The 22114-nt window shown below is 55.3% G+C and overlaps 1 protein-coding gene across 2 annotated transcripts in view; it reads right to left on the reverse strand.

The window, feature by feature from the left end:
• The window catches only part of EFNB1 (ephrin B1), a 42410-nt gene extending 39165 nt beyond the window's left edge, over window positions 1–3245 (reverse strand). The window contains exon 1 of one of the 2 annotated variants that reach the window (XM_030449001.1): window positions 3009–3245. In XM_030449001.1, coding sequence (XP_030304861.1) covers window positions 3009–3124 — 116 coding nt within the window. In that variant the 5' untranslated portion in view covers window positions 3125–3245. The remainder of the gene's footprint in view (window positions 1–3008) is intronic. The other variant, XM_030449002.1, reaches the window with a different exon arrangement.
• Between the last annotated feature and the right edge of the window lie 18869 nt (window positions 3246–22114).

Here is a 22114-nt window from a genome sequence, read left to right on the forward strand (position 1 = left end):
CCAAAAGCACACTCTGCCCTCCCCACAAACCCCCTCTGGACACCAGGGGGTAAAACTCAAACCCTATTTGCTCCCCGAGACCCCATCCCAGGGGCTCCACAGAGACCAGAGAGGGTGCAGTGTCCCACGGGGGGGTTTGTGATCATCACCCTTAACCAGAAAGAGCATTTTTAGACCCATTATTGCCCCTGCTCTGTCTCTGTAAGGACACAGAATTACTGAGGATGGGGAGGTGGGGATGGTTTCACTGCTGGCCTCCCAACCCACACCCAGGAGCCGAAGGGAAACTCAGTGCTACAGCTTACAACTCATAACTCCACAGGCAGACTGCTCCTCCTTCCACCAGATCCACCATCACAGGTCCCCAGGAACCACCACAACACCAGTAACCTGCTGGGGATGTCCCAAATCCACACTTTGCCAGCCCGGCCCAGGAGAGGAAAGGGCAGAAAAACATTTTCCTCATTTCCAGTGGCACCCCCAAGGCCAGACAAGCCCAACGTGCCATGCTTTTCTCCTTCCATCTGCTGGAAAATTCCACTTAGCCATGTTATTTGTGAAGCCTTTGCTTCTCCTTCCTCCGAAACCAAGAGCTGCAGGGTGGTGGAGCAGGGCAAGGGGCTGGCAAACACAGTGCTGCCCACAGAGGGCTGGAAGATCAGGCTGGAAAACCCCCAAAAAAAGGCAGTGAGGGAGCGTGGGGGGATTTTAAGGCATCTCTCCAGGAGTTTAAGCTCCATCTAACAAAGAGCACGGCTTCCCCTGGAGCTGGAACCAGCTCTGCCGAGCAGAAGGGTCCCCAGACAGGCTCATTCCACAGCCTCCATGAGCTGTACCCAACAGCAGGACCTGCCAGCATCCCAGGCAGGAGAGGGAAGGGATAAAGGGAAGCAAGAGACCCCAAAGACTGACCCTAAAGAGGAGGGTTTAGGGTCAGAACCACAGCCGGGCACCCACAGCCCCCACCACGACAAAACCCAGCCCTGGTTCTGCCCCGGTGCTGGGATCCCTCCCCAGCACCCATCCCACCCTGGCAGAGCCATTTCTGGGTGGGAATTCTGATACTTCAGCCACTTTCCCCCTTCTTCCATCCTGCTGGAGACCCGAGGCAGAGGAAGCCACCCCAAAGCTCCCCGGGTTGCTGCCCCATGCCCAGCACCCAGATTTAGAGGAGAACCAAGGAATCCCTAGAGCCACCCAGGGGGGGGTGAGGGCACCTCCCAGCTCCCGGGAAATGGGGAAGGTGGTGGGACCCCCCCCCTCAGTGCCCACTGCCCCTCCACCCAGCTCCAAGGCCTCAGGGATTTAACAAGAGCCAAGGCTCAGGAAGCTGGGGGTGCCATGGTGTCCCCCACCACCCAGCCAAAGCCATCTCTTACCCCAATACACTCTTTTTCAACTGAAAAAAAAACCCAAAAAAGGCATTTTCTGGACCCGATCTGCCTCCACCCTCACCAGAGTCACAAGGAAAATGGATCCACACCCCAGGGAAAGGCTCCTTCCAGGCAAGGGACACAGCTCCCCAGGGAGCAAAGAGCACCCCAAGGAGAACCCCCCGACCCCACAGCTCCAGCACTCCCAGAACAGGGGTGCACACAAAAAGTTTGGTTTTTTCCACACATCCCCCCCCCTCCCAAGGCAAAAAAAGAAATAAAAGTCTGGTCAGAACAGAAGTCTCCAAGCAGGAAGATTGCCCAAACCATTTCACTTCTCTCCAACCCTCAAAAACTCTTTTTTCTTTTTTTCTTAATTATTTTTTTTTTTAATATTTTTTTGAGGAATGCGTTGGGAGAGGTGGGGGGAAAAAAAACAACCCCAACCAACAAGCTAAAGGCAGGATTATTGTTGGTTTTTTTTTTTCTTTTTGTAAACCAAGAAAGGTCTAACACAAACAAACACTCCGCGATCGACAAGATAAAGCCCAGCGAGAGGGCTACCAAAAACCATCCTGGCACCACCAGCCCCAGCCGAACACCTTCCACTCCTCCTCCTCCTCACCCTTCATCCCTGGAAAAGCTGGAAAAAGGTGGAAAAGCCCTTTTTGCATTGTTCCAGCCGCTCAGGGACACGTACAGCAGACACAAACGTGTATATATATATATTTATATATATTTATATCTGTCTGACTGAGCCCCGCAGCCCCAGCACTGGCTTTGTTCGGACCCAGCCTGAGGTTTTGGGGTGGGGGGGGGTCCCACCGCCGACTGATCCCCCCCCCCCTTCTGCTGCCCTTGCCTCGGTTTTAGAGGAGAAAAGACAAGGAAAAATTAAAAAAAATTAAAAAACCATCGAAACCACACGTTTAGAAAGGGTAATAAATCCAACTCTAGCGCCGGCGTGGTACCGGGGAGCGGCGGCGCCCGCGGAGCCTCCTCAAATCCCATGGGGGGGATGGGGGGGGGTGGTAAAAAAATGAAAAAATAAAAAAAAAAAAAAAGAAAGAAAAAAGAAAATGAAAGGTGGAAAAAAAATAGAAGCAAGCGTTCGAAAAACCGAAGGAACGAAACGCGCTTTTTAAACATGAATAAAAAAGATTTAATGAGAAAAAAATCTTTCTGAGCCAGGAGAAGGTTTTAAAAATTGGGAAAAAAAAAAATTAAAAAAAAAAAAGTAGATTTTTTTTTTTCAGGGTTTTTTTTTCAGGTTTTTTTTTCTTTTCTTTCATAACCCCCAATGCCCAAGCCCGGGGCTGGGTGCGGGTCGCTGCTCCCTCCAGCCCCGCTCCTTCCTCCCGCTCCGCTGCCCGCAGCCTCCAGCCGCTCTTCCAAAACCCTGCGGTTTCGGCTAAACCTTTTTTTTTTTTCTTTTTCTTTCCATTTTCCCTTTATTTTTCCTTTCACCGAGAAGGGGGGAGCCGAGACAAGGGGGGAGCCGAGACAAGGGGGGAGCCGAGACAAGGGGGGAGCCGAGACAAGGGGGGAGTCTTGAGGCGCCTTTCCTTCCTTGCCCCCCTTATATTTTTAATTTTTCCCCCTTTTTTCCCCCCGCCCTTCCCGCCCCGCACGTACTTGGGGTTCGCGGAGCTCCAGGACACGGGTTCCAGGCTCTTGGCGAGGGACGCGGCCAAGCGGCACAAGGCGAGGAGGACACCCAGCACCCACCGCCCGCCGCGGGGCCGCGCCATCGTCCCTCGGCGGCGGGACGGGACGGGCGTCAGGCGCCCATACCGCTTCCCCGCCGCCTTCCTCCTCTTCCTCCTCCTCCTCCTCCGTCGGTTCCCGTCCCGCCGCCGCTCCCGCAGCCGCCGCCGTCCCCTCCCTCACAGCGGCGCCGCCCGCCGCGCCCCGCGCTCTACTGCTGAGCTCAGGCAGCGCCACGGGCAGCCCTCAGCGCCGCAGCCAATGGCGGGCAGGCCGGGGGGGGGGGCCTCGGAGTGGCGGGACACGCCCACTCGCGGCGCTTAAAGGGGAAGCGGCCACTTTGGGGGGGTTTTGTTGTTTTTAATAAGTACAAAAATGGTGATTTCTGATGGTTCACCTGCTATCCATCGGGGAAGGGAGGCAAAGGGGGGAACGGGGGTGTTGGGGGCGCTGGGAACCCGCACTCTGCCCACCACACCCCCCCCCTCCCTCTCCCGGTCTCGGCGTGAGGCGCGGTACAACAGCGCCCCCTAGCGGGCAGCGCGGGCACCTGCGGTGCGGGGGGTGCGGGGGGGCTGAACCCCCGGGACCGCACTGACCCTGCCCGGGGCATCCACCCGGGTTCAGGGCTTGCAGCTTCACCCTGGGGTTTATTTCTTTGTTTGTTTTTTATTTTTGGTTTTTAGGGATTTTTTCCCCGTTTTTTACTCTTTTTTCCCCAAGTTTCTCACGGTCTGGAGGGGTCACTCCGAGATGTTTGATCTTCTTGAAGTCTCCTTCGTGCTCTTCCTCAGCCTGATCAGACTCACAGGTATTTATTTGTTGTCCTTTATTTAATTCTTTTCCATTTTCCGGGTGGTTCTTCGCTTTTTGTTATTTTTTGCTTTTTACCTTTTTTCAGCATTTTTTTTCTTTTCCAGATGTTTTAAAGACTTCACCTCCTCAATCCGCTTTAAGGTTGTTGAGGTTTTCTTGGGTTTTATCCTTTAAAGGTGTTTCTGAGTTATTTCCCACATTTATATTCTTTTACTCTTTAAAATGTTTTAAGTTTGAAGTTTGAAGGTTTTGTTTTAACTTTTTGATTTTAAAGCTTGTAAAACATTGTTTTATTTTTAAAGGCTTTCAAAGTTTTCCTGAGCTTTTTCTTTTTCATTTTTTTAGATATTTTTTTTTCCTACTTTTAAAACCTGTTTTTTAAAGATTTTTTCACTTTTTTTGTTTTTTGGAACCTCTTGGAAAGTTTCGAGATTTTTTTATCTTTATGGAAGTTTTTTTTTTTTTTTTTTTTTTTTTTTCTTTCCCCAAATTAACCCCCTTCCCTCTGCCAAGCCAACCAACTCTTTGCTCCACATTCCCAACGTTTTGGGTCATCCCAAACCCTTGGGATCAGCTCTGTTTATCCCGAGGCTCAGCACAAACAAACACCCGGAGCCTCCCCAGTTCCTGCTCCCAAAACCAGGAAAAAAACCACAAAAAGCTCCGGTTCTGCTCAGAAAATGGGGAACGAGGCTCCAGGCCCCTTGTTTGCTGCCTCAGGGATGTTTCCATCCCCCGGGAGTCTCCGTTCCCTCTGGGTGCCGGAACCAGGACACTGGAACCAGGACACGATCCGGAGTCACTCCGCTTCCCATGGACTCACCTGAACCCAAACCCAAACGTTCCCTGCCTGCCCTGGGCCCTGTCCCCTCCGGATCACCTTGGGATCACCTTGGGATCATTGGGGATCTTGTTGGGATGTCATCAGAACCAGGAGGGCATCACACCGGGATCGTGATGGGATCAAACTGGGATCATTGGGATCATGCTGGAATAACATCAGGATCATGGTGGGATCATTTGGGATCTTATTGGGATGTCATCAGAATCATGAGGGCATCACATTGGGATCATGATGGGATCAAATCAGGATCATTGTGAGATCACAGAAGGATCACACTGGGATCATGTTGGAGTCACCTCAGGATCGTGCTGGGATCACCTCGGGATCAGGGTGGGATCACAACAGGATCACCTTGGGATCACCTTGGGATCATTGGGGATCTTGTTGGGATGTCATCAGAACCAGGAGGGCATCACACCAGGATCATGATGGGATCAAACTGGGATCATTGGGATCATGCTGGAATAACATCAGGATCATATTGGAGTCAACTGAGGATCGTGGTGGGATCACCTCGGGATCACCTTGGGATCATTGTGAGATCAGATCAGGATCACCTTAGTGTCCCCTCAGGATCATTATGGGATCACAACAGGATCACCTTGGGATCACCTCGGGATCACCTTGGGATCATTGGGTATCGTATTGGGATGTCATCAGAACCAGGAGGGCATCACACCAGGATCATGATGGGATCAAATCGGGATCATTGTGAGATCACAGAAGGATCACACTGGGATCATGTTGGAATAACATCAGGATCGTGCTGGGATCACAACGGGATCACCGTAGAGTCCCCTCAGGATCATTATGGGATGACATGAGGATCATGTTGGAGTCACCTCAGGGTCATGCTGGGATCACCTTGGGATCCTGATGGGATCCCCTCAGGATCCTCCCTCTCTGCCTCAAACCAGTGCAGCCCAGTTTGGTGCTGGTGGGGACGAGGGGCACTGGGAGGTGCCACAGAGGGACAGAGTCCCCAGGGCTGATCCCAAGGTCACCCAGTGCCACCAGTGCCACCCCCAAATGTCCCCGTGGCACCGTCAGACACCGTGGGGTGGGACAGGCAGGGGGGGGACACCCTTCCCAGTGTCACCCCCACCAGGGTGCTGCCCAGGAATCCTGCTGTTCCCACCCAAATCCCTGAGGAGCAGGGGGATGGGTCAGGTGGGTCTGGCAGGGAAGGGAGGGAAGGGAGGGAGGAAGGGAGGGAGGAAGGGAAGGGAGGAAGAGAGGAAGGAAGGAAGAGAGGAAGGGAGGAAGGAAGGAAGAGAGGAAGGAAGAGAGGAAGGAAGAGAGGAAGAGAGGAAGAGAGGAAGAGAGGAAGAGAGGAAGAGAGGAAGAGAGGAAGAGAGGAAGAGAGGAAGGAAGGAAGGAAGAGAGGAAGGAAGGAAGAGAGGAAGGAAGGAAGGAAGGAAGAGAGGAAGGAAGAGAGGAAGGAAGAGAGGAAGGAAGAGAGGAAGGAAGAGAGGAAGGAAGGAAGGAAGGAAGGAAGGAAGGAAGGAAGGAAGGAAGGAAGGAAGGAAGGAAGGAAGGAAGGAAGGAAGGAAGGAAGGAAGGAAGGAAGGAAGGAAGGAAGGAAGGAAGGAAGGAAGGAAGGAAGGAAGGAAGGAAGGAAGGAAGGAAGGAAGGAAGGAAGGAAGGAAGGAAGGAAGGAAGGAAGGAAGGAAGGAAGGAAGGAACCCCCAGTAAATGAACAGCAACCCAATTGCCTGTGGGGTTGTTGGTTATTGCACACAGGATATTTCTAAATAAACCCCTGAATTTAAAATACCCCTAAATAACTGTGGGGTTCTTCGTTGTTATCTGTAATGTTTCTGAACAAAACGATTTCTTGTGGGGCTATTGTTGATTCAAATATAGAATACCTCTAAACAAACCGATTTGCTGTGGGGTTATTCCTTATTTAGCTATCTAATGTTTCCAAATAGCCCCATTAACTGTGGTTTTTATTCCTATTATCAGGGCGAGGGCTGCCTCATGGATGACCTGAGGGTGTCAGGAGTTTTAGGGGACTCAGCTCCCCTCCCTCCTCCTCTCTGCAACCCAGAAATCCCATTCCACAGCCACTCTGGATTTCAGCCCCCCCAGAGCTTTTCCCAACTGCGGAGGAAAGGGTGGGAAAAGCTGAGGAGGAGGAAATTGAGGCTGAACACCAGGAAAAAAGTGCTTAGTGCTGAGCTCTGCCGGGCCGGCTCCTCGGGGGCACTGCTGGAGTTATTTAAAACTCACCTAGATAAAACCGGGTGAGGAATACACACTCTGCTCATCCCAAAGGCACCCTGGGACCTGGGGGATTCATTCCACCCCCTTCCCGAGCTCCTTTTCTGGGATGAAAGGGATGGAGGTCTCAGAGCATCCCCAATGGGTCGGGGGGTGGAGCAGCCCCTTGCCCTGAGCTGGGCTTTGCTGAGGGCTCCGGGGCCAAAGCTGCTTCATCCAACCCTCTTGCTGCAGAAAAAAGAAAAATAATTAAAAATAATAGAATAAAATAAAATAAAATAAAATAAAATAAAATAAAATAAAAAAACCAGGGAGTTTGGAAAGGTGGGGGCTCGTGGAGATGCCTGCTCAGTAGGATCCAGGCTCCAGCAGAGGAGCAGATCCCGGGCTGGAGGTGATGCCAAGGCTCCAGGAAACCTGCACCTCCTGCAGATGTGCTGCACGATTAAACATGATGCAAGCCCTTGGCTGGTTGTGTGATGCCAGGGAAATTATGAGGAAAAAAAAAAAAAAGCAGATTTTAACTGAAAATCCTCTCCCACCGCTGCCTCGAGCGCTTCCCACCTGCCCGGGGAAGGAGGTGAGGGGGAAACTGGGAGCACTGGGAGCACTGGGAGAAGGAGTGGGCAGGGAAATGCAGCAGCAGAGGGTTCCAGGAGTCAGGTTTTGTGGGGCTGAGAGCTCTGCTGCACACTGGGGCAGGGGAAGGAAGCATTAAAATCTGCAACCAGCTCTGGGAGATGTGATAATTAAGGTGTTGTAAGCACCAATTGCCTGGAAAACAAAAAACCAAACCCAAACCCAACCAAGAGAGCAAAGGAATAAGATTTTTATCACTTCAGAAGTGGCCACTCATGGATTTGAGGTTTCAAAAAGAAAAAGAAGGAAAAAAAAAAAAAAAAGAAAAAGGGAAGGGAAAAAATTAAAATAAAACCCAAACAAAACCACAACCCTGTGAGGAAAGGAAAAGGTAAAAGAGGAGAGAAGGAGGGTCCGGGGGGGCTGTGGGGATGGTGAGAGGAGGGATCAGGAGCTGGGATGCCAGGGAAGCTGATGCAGGGAAGGGTTTAGCACCAGGCCCAGCCCTCCCTGCTTCTATCAGGTGTTTAATGGAACCTGAGCAAGGACTGGGTGCCCCAACACCCCCTGGAGCTGCCCCCATCCTGCAGGGGCTCAGGGAGGGAAGAAAGGGGCTGCAGGGAGCAAGAAACCAGCTCAGTGCTGGGGGTGAGGAGCTGAGCTCAGCCCTGGCCTCTGCCTCCTGGAGCAGGCAGGGAAGGGGCAGCTGAATCCTTCCCCCCCCACACCCCCCGTGGGTGTTTTTGGAGGAAATTCAGGGTTTTGGCTGTGCCCTGGGCTAAGGGGGAGAGCAGAGGAGCAGAGCTGGTGGGTGCCAAGGGGGAGGGGGAAAAGGCATGGAAATCTGCACCCCTGGAGCTGCCCTAAAGCATGGGGGGAAAGCAAACGGGGGGGGGGGGGAAAGGTCCTGAGTATCCTGAAGTTCCCAAAACCCCCAGCTACGTGGGATAAAAAAACCTCTGCCAGGAGCAGATCTTTCCCTTCTGGGTGGGAAGCTGTAGGCAGGTAGATTTTAGCTCTTTTGAACAGTGTTGTGGAAAACATAATGGAAATGATTCAAATGGGCTGGAGAGGCCCTAAACTGCATGGGGTTTGTACCCCAACTGCAATATGGTGGGAAAACACACGTTTATGGGAACAGAGACCTGTGTCTGTCCCTGGTATGGTCCCTGTGGATGCTCCCTGTCCAGGGCAGCACTTTTCCAGGGGCAGAGCAAGATGAAAGAGGTCTGAAAGGGCTGGAAATACCCACTGGGAACTTGCTGGTTTTGTTTAGGGCAGGGGGAAAAAAAAATCTAATTAGAGCTATCTGGGGTGAGCGATTAAAAAGGTGTTTGGGGGGGGGAGCAGGCAGCAGCTCAGCAGCGGGGCCGGCAGTGGCAGGAGGTTGGGTTTAATATGCAGCTATGCTGGAGCTCTCCTCATCCACCTCTCCTAGGGAAAACATCAAGTGCATTTTCAGGTCACTGATCCTCCAAAAGAAGGAAAAGCCCCAAAAAGGAGCAGGAGCTGGAGGAATGGTATGTAAGCTGAGATTCTCAAACACAGGGATCTGTTTTCTTTGGAGCGGCAGCGGGGAAGGGAAGTCACCCCGGCATGCAAATATCCCACACGGTTTTCACACCAAAGGAAAAATGATTCAGGAGAACAGAAGAAGACCTCAGGCCGTATCCTACCCAAGGGGAAAACCCTGGAGGACAAGCTTCCCACCACACTGGTGTCCTGCCAGGGGCTCTGCACCTCAGCTGCCCCCGGGCTGTCCCCATCTCGGTGCAGCCTGGGCTGGGGCAGCAGATAGAAGTGCTGCTGATCTCAGGGTGGGATCTGCTGTCCCCGGGGCCAGATCTGCCATCTCTAACATCCCATTTCCTGTCCCCAAGGTCAGACCTGCCACCCCCGCTGTCACTTTTGCCATCCCCAGGCTCAGCCTGGGTCCCTGCCCAGCCTGGTGGCCACGGCCACGGCCACGATGCTGCTGCAGGAGGGACCTGGCAGGAGATGGGTTGGACGGGCCGGACTCTTCTCCCAGCTGGTGGGCAGCCCCCGGGGCAGGGTCCCCACAGAAACCCCAGCAGGTACCGACCCGCTCCGTGCTGCCCCGAACCAGCCGGTGATCTCACGTGAATGAGCTCAGAGCTGGCTGGGTCCTGCCAGGATTTACATGGGAGGCTCCAGAGAGTCTGTCTGTGCTCCCAACCCTCCCGTCGAGAGCCACAGCCCTCCCCCAGGGAAGGAGGAGGAGCGGGGCTCCCTTTCCTGCTTCCCCACCCTGCCCTGCCAGCCCCGGATCGCTGCCAGCTCCGGGCGGCCCACGCAGCCTCCCCAGAACCAGAACCAGCACCCTGCACCCGGGCACCCCTGTGCCCTGCACCCTTGAGTCCTGCACCTCCACACCCCCACAGCCCTGCACCCCAAAGCCCATCCCACCCCAAGCATGGGAAGGGGACCCCAGTTCACCAGAGAGCACCAAGACTCTAAATTCCTCCCATTTAGGCAGATCGTGGTCTTGTGCCACCTGCCTGAACCCTCCATGCCCCACGTTCTGAGCCATCCAAGCTGTTCAAGCCATCATGCCATGCAAGAGACCCGTGTCAGCCATGGGATAGCCAATGGGCCATCCATGGGCCATCCACCCATGGGCCATCCAAGTTGTCCATGGGCCATCCATGCCATCCATGCACCATCCATGCCATCCATGCACCATCCATGAACCATCCATGCCATCCATGCACCATCCATGCCATTCAAGACATCCAGGCCATCCCTGGACCACCCTTGCTCCCCATGCCATCTATGGATCATCCCTGCCATCCCTGCCATCCCTGCCCTTCCATGCCTTTTGCCAGTGCAGACCAAGGAGCCTGGGGGGCTGGCATTGCTTCTCCAGCCCCATGGAGCTGCCAGTGATGGAGCGGGATGGGGAGAAAGGCAGGAGAAGGGAGCAGAGAAATGATGCTTTATCTCAGGGATTGCAGAGGGGATAAACTGACATCATGAGTAGTTGCACAGCAGCGTTTCTTTTGTGGGGCTGGTAATTTGTGACAGTGAACATCACTGAAAATATCTTAATTAATGTTTATTTTGATGGCTGTGTAGGTTTGGGGTGACGTGTCCCTGAGTCTGGAACGGGGAAGGGAGCGGGGTGGCAGGGAAAAAAAAAAGCAGATTTTTTTTTGACTTGCTGCCCAGAACCACAAAAATGTCTTTTAAAGGCTCCCTCCCTCGCCCCAACAGGCTCACTGGGAGCAGAGAAGAGCTGATGGAGAGAGGAGAGATAGAGAGATAGAAATTCAGAGGAAAGGGGTGAGGGGCAAAGACATGGGAAGGAGACAGACAAACACACACAGAGCAATTTGCATGTTTTATGAGTCTTTGATTTCGGTGTATTTACAACCTCAGCACTAACACCCCGGTGGGAAGTTCTGGAGATTACTGTATTTACCCTCTATTTCACTTTACATCTTTATCAAGTGATCTGTCTGTCTCGCCTCCAGCCTCTCCTTTCACCAGCTGCAGCCCTGGCAGGGCCTGGAAATGGGGCTCAGAGCAGCCCCTTCCCCCCCCAGCACCCCCTCCCCACCACCAGCACCCCCTGACACCCCTGGGGCTGGGGTCCCCCCATCCCTGAGCTGCTGCAGCTCCATGCCCGGGCCAGGAGGCTTTGCTGGAAATGCAAAGCAGGAAACAGCAGAGCTGTTGAGGTCTTGGTTTGGTTTGGGGTTGTTTTGTTTTGGTTTTTTCTCCAGGGATTTCATTTCTCTGTTGCTGTTGTTGGGGTTTTTTTCCACCCCAGCTTCAGGGCTGGGTGATGGCATTCCTCTGGGATCAGCAGAGGGAAAGGGAGCTGAAGGTGCAGGAGCTCCCACCCTGCTCATCCCATTCTTCTCCCGTTTCTTTCCCATTTTCCTTCTCTTTGAGTCATTTTCCAGCAAAAGCCTTGAGTTCCCTGCTTGAACATCCACAGAAGAGGGATGGTGGGTACAGCCAGCCAGCTGCTCTCTCTTCATTTGATATTTAAAATACTGACATCCACCTCCAGAGCAGCTTCTGGAAACCTGGCTGCCAGGAACATCTCCTCTCCCAGGTGCCTTTCTTCTGGGAAAGTCTCAAGCCCTGGCTGAATCCCTCACCTCACCAGGAGCCCCCATCCCCCAGACACCTCTGTTGGCTTTGCACAGAGCAATTGGCTCCAAATTCCCTTCCAAAAATCCCACTGTGACCCCAATTAGTGCTCGGGAGCTGGAGATAATGAGGGTTTCATCTCCTGCCCTTTCCAGCAGGTTTGCTTGCTATGAACCTTATGATCTGCCTCCCCCAGTCCAGGCACACCCCTAACTCAGCCCTTCTTCTCCAAGCTATGATCAAGGGATGATTTTGGGGTTTTTTCTGCAGGTCTTTGGCTCCTTTTTGCTCTTGGACTTCCCCAGACAGCCACCAACATTTTTATTTCTTCACAATTTTTTTCCCCCCCATCTTTCCCTGGGATTGGGACACCCCCAGTCCCTCAGGAGGAAGGGATGTGCCAGGAGCAGGCTCAGGGCATCCCGGTGCCCAGCAGTGCTCCCTCCCAGCCCAGCCGTGTTTGCTTCCCGGGATCTGCCCTTGGGACAGGGGGAGGAGGCTCCAAACTCCCCCCCGGATCGTTTCCACTCCATAATTGGGCAAACGTTTCTCTCCCTATCAGATCTAACCAGTGCCTACAAGTCTTCAGAGGGTAATGAGGAATATTCAAGGAAAATCTTGGACTTTTTTCCTCATCTCCTTTCTGCCAGGAAGCTCACTTTTCGGGAGAGCTGTGGGCAGGGAAGGCAGCTGGGGCAGCTCACAAGCACGGGCAGCTCTCCCGTGACTATTCATGGGCAACCTCCGGAGCCTTTGCCTCCAGCCAAGCAGATTTGGAGGAAAAAGGGGAAAGCTGCACCCCTCGGAAGGGGGGACAGGCCCTGGCTGTAGCTTTGCTGCTGCTAAGAGGCACCCCAGCTCTGTGGGAAGCTTCTCTCCCAGCTCCTTCAGCTCATTTAGATCTTTTTTTTTTTTTTTTTTTCCCCCTCCTCCTGACATTATTTAAATTGTATTCCTTAATAACTCTACAACTAAAAGCAATTAAGGAGTTCAGTGAGCAGCATCAGTTCCAGCAGGGCCTCTAAAGCATGTCCAGCCCAGCCAACATTCCCTGGGAGGGAAAAGGGACCCAGGGGCTTGCAGAGGGCACAGGGGATGGATGGATGGATGGATGGATGGATGGATGGATGGATCCTTGCTGCCCCCAACCCAAGCCCTCCCAGGGGTTCCCAAGCCTTCAGCTCAGAGGGTGGGTGGTTGGTGGGGGGCACAGTGCCCACAGCCCCGGGAGGTGCTGCCCTGCCAAGAAAATGATGCTTAAATCAGAATAAAGAGAGAGGGCGCTGGGTTTGGCTTTGCCAAGGAAGCAACAGATCAAAAGGAGCTGCAGCTGCCGGGCAGGGGCTCACAAGGGGCAGTAACCAAACCTCAGACAGGGCTGCACACGGGGGGTGAGGGGCTCCTCGGGGAGAGCAGCCCAGGGACACGGGGATGGGCACAGAGAGGGGCTCAGCCAGAGCCTGAGACCTTCAGCTTGGCGGATGGGGCAGCCCAGCTCAGAACCGGGCTGCCCAAAAACCTCAGGGACCTGGGGCCAAAAGGTGGGGGGACCCTTTGTCCCACAGCCCCCGGGGACACATCCTGATGGCACCACGAGCCCTCCCAGCCACAACCACGTCACATTCCGCCTGACAAGGAGCTCCTGCTCCCATCTCGGCGGCGATAAACGGGGAGGCAGGAGAGGAAACCGCTTCCCACAGCATCCTAATGGAGAAAACACCCCCTGGGATGCGAACGGGAGCCCTGGCTCACAGCCCGAGGAGTTGTCTGTCCCCTGTCCCCTGTCCCCCTGTCCTCTGCCCCCTGTCCCCTGTCCCCCTGTCCCCTGTCCCCCTGCCCCCTTGTCCCCTGTCCCCTGCCCCCTGTCCCCTTCCCCCTGTCCCCTGCTCCCTGTCCCCTGCCCCCTGTCCCCTGTCCCCCTGTCCCCTGTCCCCTGTCCCCTCCCCCTGTCCCCTTCCCCTGTCCCCTGCTGTCCCCCTGTCCCCTGTCCCCCTGTCCTCTGTCCCCCTGTCCTCTGCCCCCTGCCCCCTGTCCCTGTCCCTGTCCCTGCCCCCTGTCCCCCTGTCCCCTGTCCCCCTGTCCTCTGCCCCCTGTCCCCTGCCCCTGTCCCCTGCCCCCTGTCCCCTGTCCCCTGTCCCCTGTCCCCTGTCCCCTGTCCCCTGTCCCCTGCCCGCTGTCCCCTGTCCCCTGCCCCCCGCCAGGATGCAGCAACCCGCGGGGTGACCCCAAAGCATCCCCAAAACCACGGCGAGGGGGGGCAGGAGGGGCAGCGGGCACTGCCCGGAGGGGAGGAGGCAGCGGGGCCCGAGAAAGAGAGGAGAAAATCTGCAAAAATCAGCAAGAGGAAATTTCCCACTCGGCTCCGCAGCGCTCGGAACCGGGCGGGGCGGTTCCGGTCCATCCGCACACGGCAACCAATGGGCTGCGGGTCTCAGCACCTCCTGCATTCCCTGGGCCATGGGAAGGATCCCTGCAAAGCGGTGCCAGCTTTCCAGGAACGGGCCCGGTGGATGGGGACATCAAAGGCAACCAGCAGTTCTGGTGCCATCTGGGAGTCTCATCCCTAAAGCAATAAAATAACCCCGGAATTGTTCATTGAAACGTTCCCGTTTATTTATTATTGTTATTTCCTCCCAGCGCTGCAGATGGAGGTTTCTTTCATTGAAAGAAAATAAAAATAAAAATATGAAATGTGCACAAGGACAAATCTGGGGAAGGAAACCCCAGCCTGGAAGCCCAGATATTTGATGGAAAACCATTGCTGGGAAGTTGGGAAAGCCCCTGTAGCAACAGCAGAAGGTGGGGTGGGAGCCTTTGGGTTCCAGCAGGCACATCAGGTCCTGGCAGAGGGGCTGGGGCAGCACCCATGCCCCTTCCCCAGGGTCCCAGCACCCAAGGTGGGCTCATCCTGACATGGAGCTGTTGCTCCCAGGACACCCAGGGTCCCTTTGATCCCTTTTCTCCACTGCTCAGTGCAGTTCCCAGCAGCAGCCACAGCACTGCAGGGGAGAAGAAAAGCAGAATTACCCCAAATGCAGATCTCTGGCACCAGCACAGAGCCACAACCAGACCGAGTCCTCCCTGATGAACCCACCCCTGGTTTAGCATCCCCAGGGCTGGCATCCTCTGCTTGTTCCCTGGTTTTAGGGAATATCTGGGCTGTCAGGAGCTGTCCCTGCCGGGGAGATGCAGCTCTGGGGAGGAGCTCAGCGGGGTGAGGCTCCCTCCTGTCAAAACATTTCAGAATAATAGTCATAAAGCACAGCCAGATCCAAACAAGTTAAAACAGAGCCGCCAAGGTCTGGGCACCTCATAAAGCAGAGATAAAGGCAGCAAGGCCTGGCTGAAGCAGGTTTGATCTTCCTCCCTTCCTGTATCTCTTTCATAAACATCTCGGGGAGCCCCAGGAGCAGAGCTTTATTGATGAAGTCTGAAAACTAACATCCTCTGGGTGCTGGGAGAGCCTGCCCAACTATCCCATGCCTCCTCCTCCCTCTCCAGGGCAGCACCAACCTCCAGCAGCTCTGCCAGCCCCGCCGAGCCGCCCGACCCAGGGACTCCTCTGTTTACTTTAAGCCAACTCCTGTCAAACTCCTCACTCAAGAAGAGAGAAAAATGGGATAAAACCAGGCCCTGGGGCCTCCCCTTTCCTCCCAGCTGTCCGACCTCAGCAGGGTGTTGGCCGAAGGAGGAGGTACCACTGACAGCATCCCAAGAGCTCTTGTCATGCCCAAGGAGCGTTTCCAGAGTCCTCCTCACCCTTCCTCTGCTTTCTGCTCTCCCTCTGCTGCTGATTCCTGGAAGCTGTTGAAGACAGAGAGAGGATCCCAGCTCCTCCTTGTAGAGCAGAGCCCTGAGGAGCCCAGCACCATCCCTGGACATCAGGACCTGCACAGTCTCCAGCTTTAGGTGTTCCAGGAGGAAAACCACCAAGCCCTGGCAGGGATGGGGTTGTACCCCAGGAGATCCGTGGTCCCTGGGTGAGGGGCAGCTCTGTCCACCCTGCCCCTGTGATTAGAGCAACTCAGCTGAGCTCCTGGAAGATGCTCTGAGCAGAGGAGTTGCTGTGAGGTCCTTGGGATTCCTCCAAGCTTCCCACAAGGTCACTGGGCAGAGGCTGGCAAGGAAAGAGCTGCCCTGGTTACACGAGAAGGTTTTGCAGATTAATCCCTGGTTCAAGGCAGGAGGCAAGGACTGAGTGTCAGCAGTGGCCATGGAGAAGACTTCCAGCAAGGTCTGGCACAGCCAGGGACCTCCAGTGACCCCTTCCCAGCAATGACCTCGGGGAGCTCAGGGGAGCAGGGAGCTCCTCCAGGGCACCAAACCCTTCAGGCAGCTGCATCTGATCTGCAAGGATCACTGCTTGTTAAAGAGACCCTGGAGCCGTGGCAGAGGGCTCTTTGAAGCCATCTCAACAACTAGCAAGAGGCAAAAAAAAGGCAAGTGGAATATTAAGAACCTTTGAGACAGAAGAGAGAACAAAAGAGGAAAAAAATGTCTTTTTTTTTTCCTTCCAGGAGGTAAAATGGAGCTGCTGCAGCTGCCCCACACTGTGAAAAGAGGAGATGGTGGAGGAAAGCATCACAACATCCATCAGAAAACTGGGACAGCTCCTGCATGGAGAGAGTTAAAATGGACCAGGACCCTGCAGCCTGGAAGAGCCAAAAAACTGAACATTCTAGAGGCTTGGAAAACCCCAAACAGATGGAAAAGCTGGAAGTGAAGTTCTTATCCAAGAGCTTCAATGCAGAGGAGCAGGAACAGCTTCCCACCAAGTGGCTTCACCAGACTTGGGGGTGGTCCCCAGAGGAGGAAAATATTCCAGGGCCTCTCAGGACTTCCCTGAACTGAAACATTTCAAGGGATGCCCCAGAGCTTCACTGGCTTTCCTCCATCTGAAAGCTTCCCAGGACTTTTCCACCTTTCAGGAGTTTTCCGGTATTTCCTTATCTCCAGCCTGTCTAGGAGCATCCCAATGCATTTCAGGAATCCCACAAGAGCCCTCAAGAAATTCCTCAGTCCAGAACCTTTTTGTTGAGCTCTCTAAATGCTGTTCAGAAACTCCCCCATCTGGAAGCCCTCAGGGTAGGACGTGTCTCAGGCTTTTCCACCACTTCCTAGAAATTCCTCAGAAAGGACCTTTCCAGCAATATTCCTGGTAATTTCTAATCATTTCCTTGGTTCCTTCCAGGAGGAAAAGTGTTCCTGCCCTTCAGGAACACCTCCACTGCACCAAGGGATATTCCCAGGTGCCTTTTTTTAGGGATGTTCCCCTCTTTTGTGGGAGTTTCCTCTGATTCCTGCCCAGGGAGGTACCAACATCCCCAAGGAGCCCGAGAGGTTGAGCCATCCCCATGTCAGGATGGAGAATAAAGGTTCAGCATCCCAGGACCTGGCTGTGCTGGAGCAGGACTCACCCTGTGGACACCAGAGAAGCCCCAGCAGCTCTAGAGGTGCTGGTGACCCAGGGCAGGGGTTAACCCCAGCAGCCCCACGGAGCTGGGAGGGGGCATCTCATGGGCAGCCCCTGCCCAGGTCCCTCCACAAGCCCCTCCTGGAACCCAAGGAGCAGCCCCTGGGCTCCTGGCTCAGCAAGCTCAGCAAACACCAAGCCAAAGCCCCCCTTACTTGGCAGCTTTGCACTGGGGGCATCTCCCTGGGACCCCTCGGGGAGCCACCCAAGGGTCCTGCACCCCCCTGCTGCAGGGTGACCTGCACAGAGGAGGAGGGTTGGGGTCTGCAGGGGTGCCCACCCCCCACCTCTGCCCCAGGGACATGAGGGTGGACCCCATGGTCTGGAAGGACTTTTCCAACCCAAACCCAACCCAAATTTGGTGACTCTCAGTGGGGCAGAAAGTGGTGGGTGCCCCATCATGGGAGAAGAGCTGCGGAAGGGTGGGTGCTGCACCCCCAGCACCAGCTTTGGGGACCCTCTGTGGGCTTCTGTCACCATCCCACTGTCTGGGGCACACCTCCCCCCGGGCACACCTCCTCTGCAAACACGGGCAGGGCCCTGTTTACTCCCTTTATCTCCCTGACATCATTTATTTCCTCCCGGGGGGGGAGCTGGGGGCTGTCAGCACCGGGATGGGCTCCGGGTGGACTTTGGCAGAGGGAAGGGGAGCCCTGGGCAGGCAGGGTGGGGATGGGTTAGGGTTTGGGTTAGGGTTAGGGGCTGGGTGGTGAGGAAGAGGAGGGGAGGAAGAATGGAGCAGAGCTGTGGGATGGTGGGGGCAGAGCTGGCTCAGGATCATGGAATCACCATGGAGGTGTCAGAAGAGTTTGAGTTGGAAGGGACCTTAAAGCTGATCCAGTGCCATGGGCAGGGACCCCTCCCCAGCCCAGGGGGCTCCAAGCCCCATCCAACCTTCAACACCTCCAGGGATGGGGCAGCCACAGCTTCTGGGGGAACCTGGGGCTCAGCACCCTCACCCCAAAGCATTTCTTCCTAAAATCTCCTCTCCATCTCCCCTCTGGCAGCTGGAAACCCTTCCCCCTCATCCCATTCCTCCAGGCCCTTGTCCCAAGTCTCTCCCCAGCTTTCCTGGAGCCCCTTCAGGCACTGGGTGTCCTGGGAGAGGGGCTGAGGGGATGGACATGGCCACCTCTACCCAGGCTTCAGTCCTGAATTTATTTTCACTCATGTCAGTATTTTTTTCCTCACCTGTTGATGTTTATTCCTCCCTCTGCCCCTGTGTGAAGGGCAGGGAAGGGGAAGCTCCCAGGGATGGGGGGTGCAGGGACCTCCCTCACCCCATCTCACCCCTCCCAGCACCCAGGTTTGGGGTGAGACCCCCTCACCAGGCAGAAATTGTCTGATGGTGGGAAGCAAGCAGAGCTGGGTGCATCTCCCCCAGGTTCTCCCACATCATGGGTGGTTTGGGCCATTTTTGGGGGTGAGGGGTGAGCTTTCCCCCCCTCTCCTGGTGCTGTGCCATGCTCTGTCCCCAGGCTGGGGGTGGCACCTGGAGATGTCCTTGCTGGGTTTGCTCCCATGGGTGTGCCCAGGCTGCCCCCTCCTCCCAGCCCCCCCTGCCCAACCCCTCATTGCTCATTAACCAACTCCTGCCCCGGGAATAATGAGTTCTGAGCCAGGTCAGAGATCTGCAGGGACTGGAAACTCAGCCAGACTGGGGGGGAGGAGGGGGAGAGTCCCCCCCCAGCCTCCTTTTCCTTGGACTTTTGCATCTTGCAGGCTCTGAGTTAATCTTGGAGCAAACAGCTCAGGAGATAAGGAGAGCAGGTGACCCACCCAGCCCCTCTCCCCTCGGGGTCACCTTTGTTTTCCCTGTGCCAAGCCCTGCAGGTGTGGGCTCTGGGATCACCCCCAGGATGCCAGAGGAGCCAAAGTTTCCTCAGATCAGAAGGACCAGGACCAGCACCACCATCCCCATCCGTGTTATCCACATGTGCCAGGTGCTCCTTGCCCAGTGTCACCCCAGCTTTGTGGCTGGGGCAGCCTTGGGGTGGGACCTGTCCCTTCCCTTCCATCCTGGGCCATGAAATCTCCTTCATCTCCTCCTGGAGCTCCTGTTCTGCCAGCTCAGAGCCTGCCCACACGGGGGGACTGGTGATGCCACCCCACTGCAGGGCTGGCAGGGTGCCCACCAGCAGCACCCGTGACTTGGGCAGATAACAGGGCTGAGATAAAGCTGGGGAGTGGGTGGGATGGGTCATGAACCAGCCAACACCTCCCCCAGGTGTAAGGGAGGTGGCAAGAAGTGTGGTTGCAGCCTTTTGTAGAAGGATGGAAAAGCACAGTTTGATTCTTGGAGCAGAATTGGGGAAAATTAAAAATCTCCTCCCCTCCCCCCAAATTCTCATTTTCAACCTTTTTCCCCACCCATGTCAGGACTGACAAAAATTTGGAGGTTTCATCATCAGTGTCTGGTGCAGGGTGGGGAGGGCTCTGTGTTGCAGTCCTACAGTGGATCCCACCCCATCCCTTCCCACCCCATCCCAACCCCTCCCACCCCACTCCATCCCATCCTCTCCCCATCACCCCTCAACATGGAGCCCACTCTGCCCCTTTGAACCTCCCCCCCTTCTGGGCCACCTGAGAGCCATTTCCCAGCTGGGCTGGGGGGCTGTGTGCCCCCCCTTTGATCCCCAGCCCTGCCTGCTCCTCCCAGCCTCCTCGGGTCAGTGCACGGGGCTGCAGGGGCTGTCTGCACCCAGAGCTGCTGAAACCTGGGAACATCCCAGGCCCTCTTTGATCACCTCCCCTGCTGGGACACCCCCTGGGGACCTACATCCCCCTGGGGACAGGGCACGACCCCCCCCGACTTGTCCCCTTTGCCCTGTGCAGACCTTGGATGAGATTTGCAGCCATGGGGGTGCCCTCCTGCCATCATGTCCCCCCCTGCCACCGTGTCCATCATGTCCTCATCATGTCCCCCCTTCCATCATGTCCCCCCCACTGCCATCATGTCCCCGTCATTGCCATTGTGTCCCCCCAGGGGACATCGTGACCCCCACAGTGTCACAGCGATTGCAGGGGGGGACAGTCCCAGTTTTGTCCTCCCCCTCAGGTTGTGAGTGCTGCCAGGCCCCCCCAGAGAGCTTGGCTGCCCAGGGGGTGGTCTGGGAGCTGGGAAATGCCACTGCCACTGCCCTGGGGTGACCCCAAACTTCCCCCAAGCCTCCTGCAGCCCCCAAACCCCTCTCCTTCCAGAGGAGCCCCAGGAGGAGCCCCAAGGCTCAGGGTTCCCCTCTCTGTTTGTCACCAACGTGTCCCACGGTTCATCTTCCTGAGAAGGCTCTGCAGATCCCCTCTCAGTGCTGGGGAGGGGACATTTCATCTCCTCCTCCCCTTTCCTCTGGATTAGCCATTAAGCCATCTCTTCTCACTCCACAGCCAGCAGAGAGAACTTCTGCTAGAGCCATTACAGCCTCCACACAGCCCCACTCTTTGTACCTGAGACATTTCCTCCCCAGCATTTTCTCCAATCTTTCACTGAGCTTTTTTGCTCCTTTTTTTTTGTTTCTTTGGGGGACCAGGACCTTAATTAAAACATCCTTCATCCTGACTTTACCTCCTGGTAACACCTCAGAGGTTTTGCAGCCCTGCTCTGCCAGGAGCAAAACGCCAACTGGTTCCAGTGCTGGCTGGGGAATGGGCAAGAGGTGCAGCTGGAGGCACCAGCTCCTTGTTCCACCCACCCAGTGCCAGCATCCCCCCTTCCTCAGGGCCTTCCTCGTCTTCCTCATCATCCTCACAGCCTTTTCCTGCTGCTGGTGGGGCAGAACCCTCCCTCCCCCCAGCTCTTCACCCCTCTCCATCCAAACCCAGCTGCTGAGCAAGGACATCACCTCCCGAAGGAGAAAGGAGCAAGGGAAGGGGAAATCATTGTCCAGGAGAGCCCAGGCCAGTCAGCCGTGCCTGCCTCACCTTACATAGGGCTTGGTTCAGTCGTGGCAGCCATTTATTTTTAAATATGTTTTCCTATCATTAACTTTAATTTCAGGGGTTTTGAAAGAGAGAAGTATGAAATGTTGAACAATTTGGAAAGTTTTCCCTTTTTTTTTTTTTTTTTTTTTTTTGCAGTGGAAGAAAGAAAACGGTGCTGCTCTGCTCAGGATGAAGCTGATGAATTGGCATTTTCATTAGAAATACATTTTTTTATTCCTTGGGAAGTTCCCAGCCTGATCCATACAGACAAGCTGCATCCTCCTGGAGGAGCTTGGCCATCCCCAGTGCTCTCTGATGTGCTGGTGGTTTGGGGACCCCCCCTCACCCTTCTCTCCTCCACTCTGTCCTCCCCTCCTTTGTTTTCCTCCCTCTGCCTGTGGGTTTCTGGCCCCCTTCCCTCTGATGTTCTCCAGGACTTTGTCCCCTGCCTCAGGCTCACAGAATCCTCAGCTTACAACTCACCTCCCAGCTTTGCTGCTCCGTTTTCTCACCTTCAGGCAAGCTGGGCTCCTCCAAGATGAATTAAAAAAAGAAAAAAATCCCCCAAAAGCATCCCTTTAATCTCCCATCCCTGCCCTCCCCTTGCCCTCCCTTTCCTCCCAGCTCTGCTCTCCATCCAGGCTGCTGCTCCCTGTGTCCTCCCCTCTGGATCTCAGGGACTCCCTGGTGGCTCTCAGCATCCCTGCCACCTCCCCCCAAACCTTCTGCTGATTCCCCCTTGGGACATCTCAGCCCTGGAGAGGCCGTGGGGACCCTCCCGGAGGGTTCTGGTGCTGGGGAAGGGGCTGGAGCAGAGGATCCCATCCCCAGGGCTCAGCAGTGAGAAGCAGGGTGAGGATCTCAGGTGTTGGGGTCCTGCCTCAGGGATCTGAGTCCTGGGGACACTCCTTGGCTTAATGGGGACGTGCTGGTCCCTTGGCCATGCTCCAGTTCCAGGAAGGTGCCCCCATCTCCTGCCCAGGTGGGGAGGGGGCTGGCACAGGACACTGAGCACGGAGCCTCCATCTATCAGGAGAAGCCGAGAGACCCCCAGGG

The sequence above is a fragment of the Calypte anna genome, chromosome 4, assembly GCF_003957555.1.
Source record: "Calypte anna isolate BGI_N300 chromosome 4, bCalAnn1_v1.p, whole genome shotgun sequence".
Lineage (NCBI taxonomy): Eukaryota > Metazoa > Chordata > Aves > Apodiformes > Trochilidae > Calypte > Calypte anna.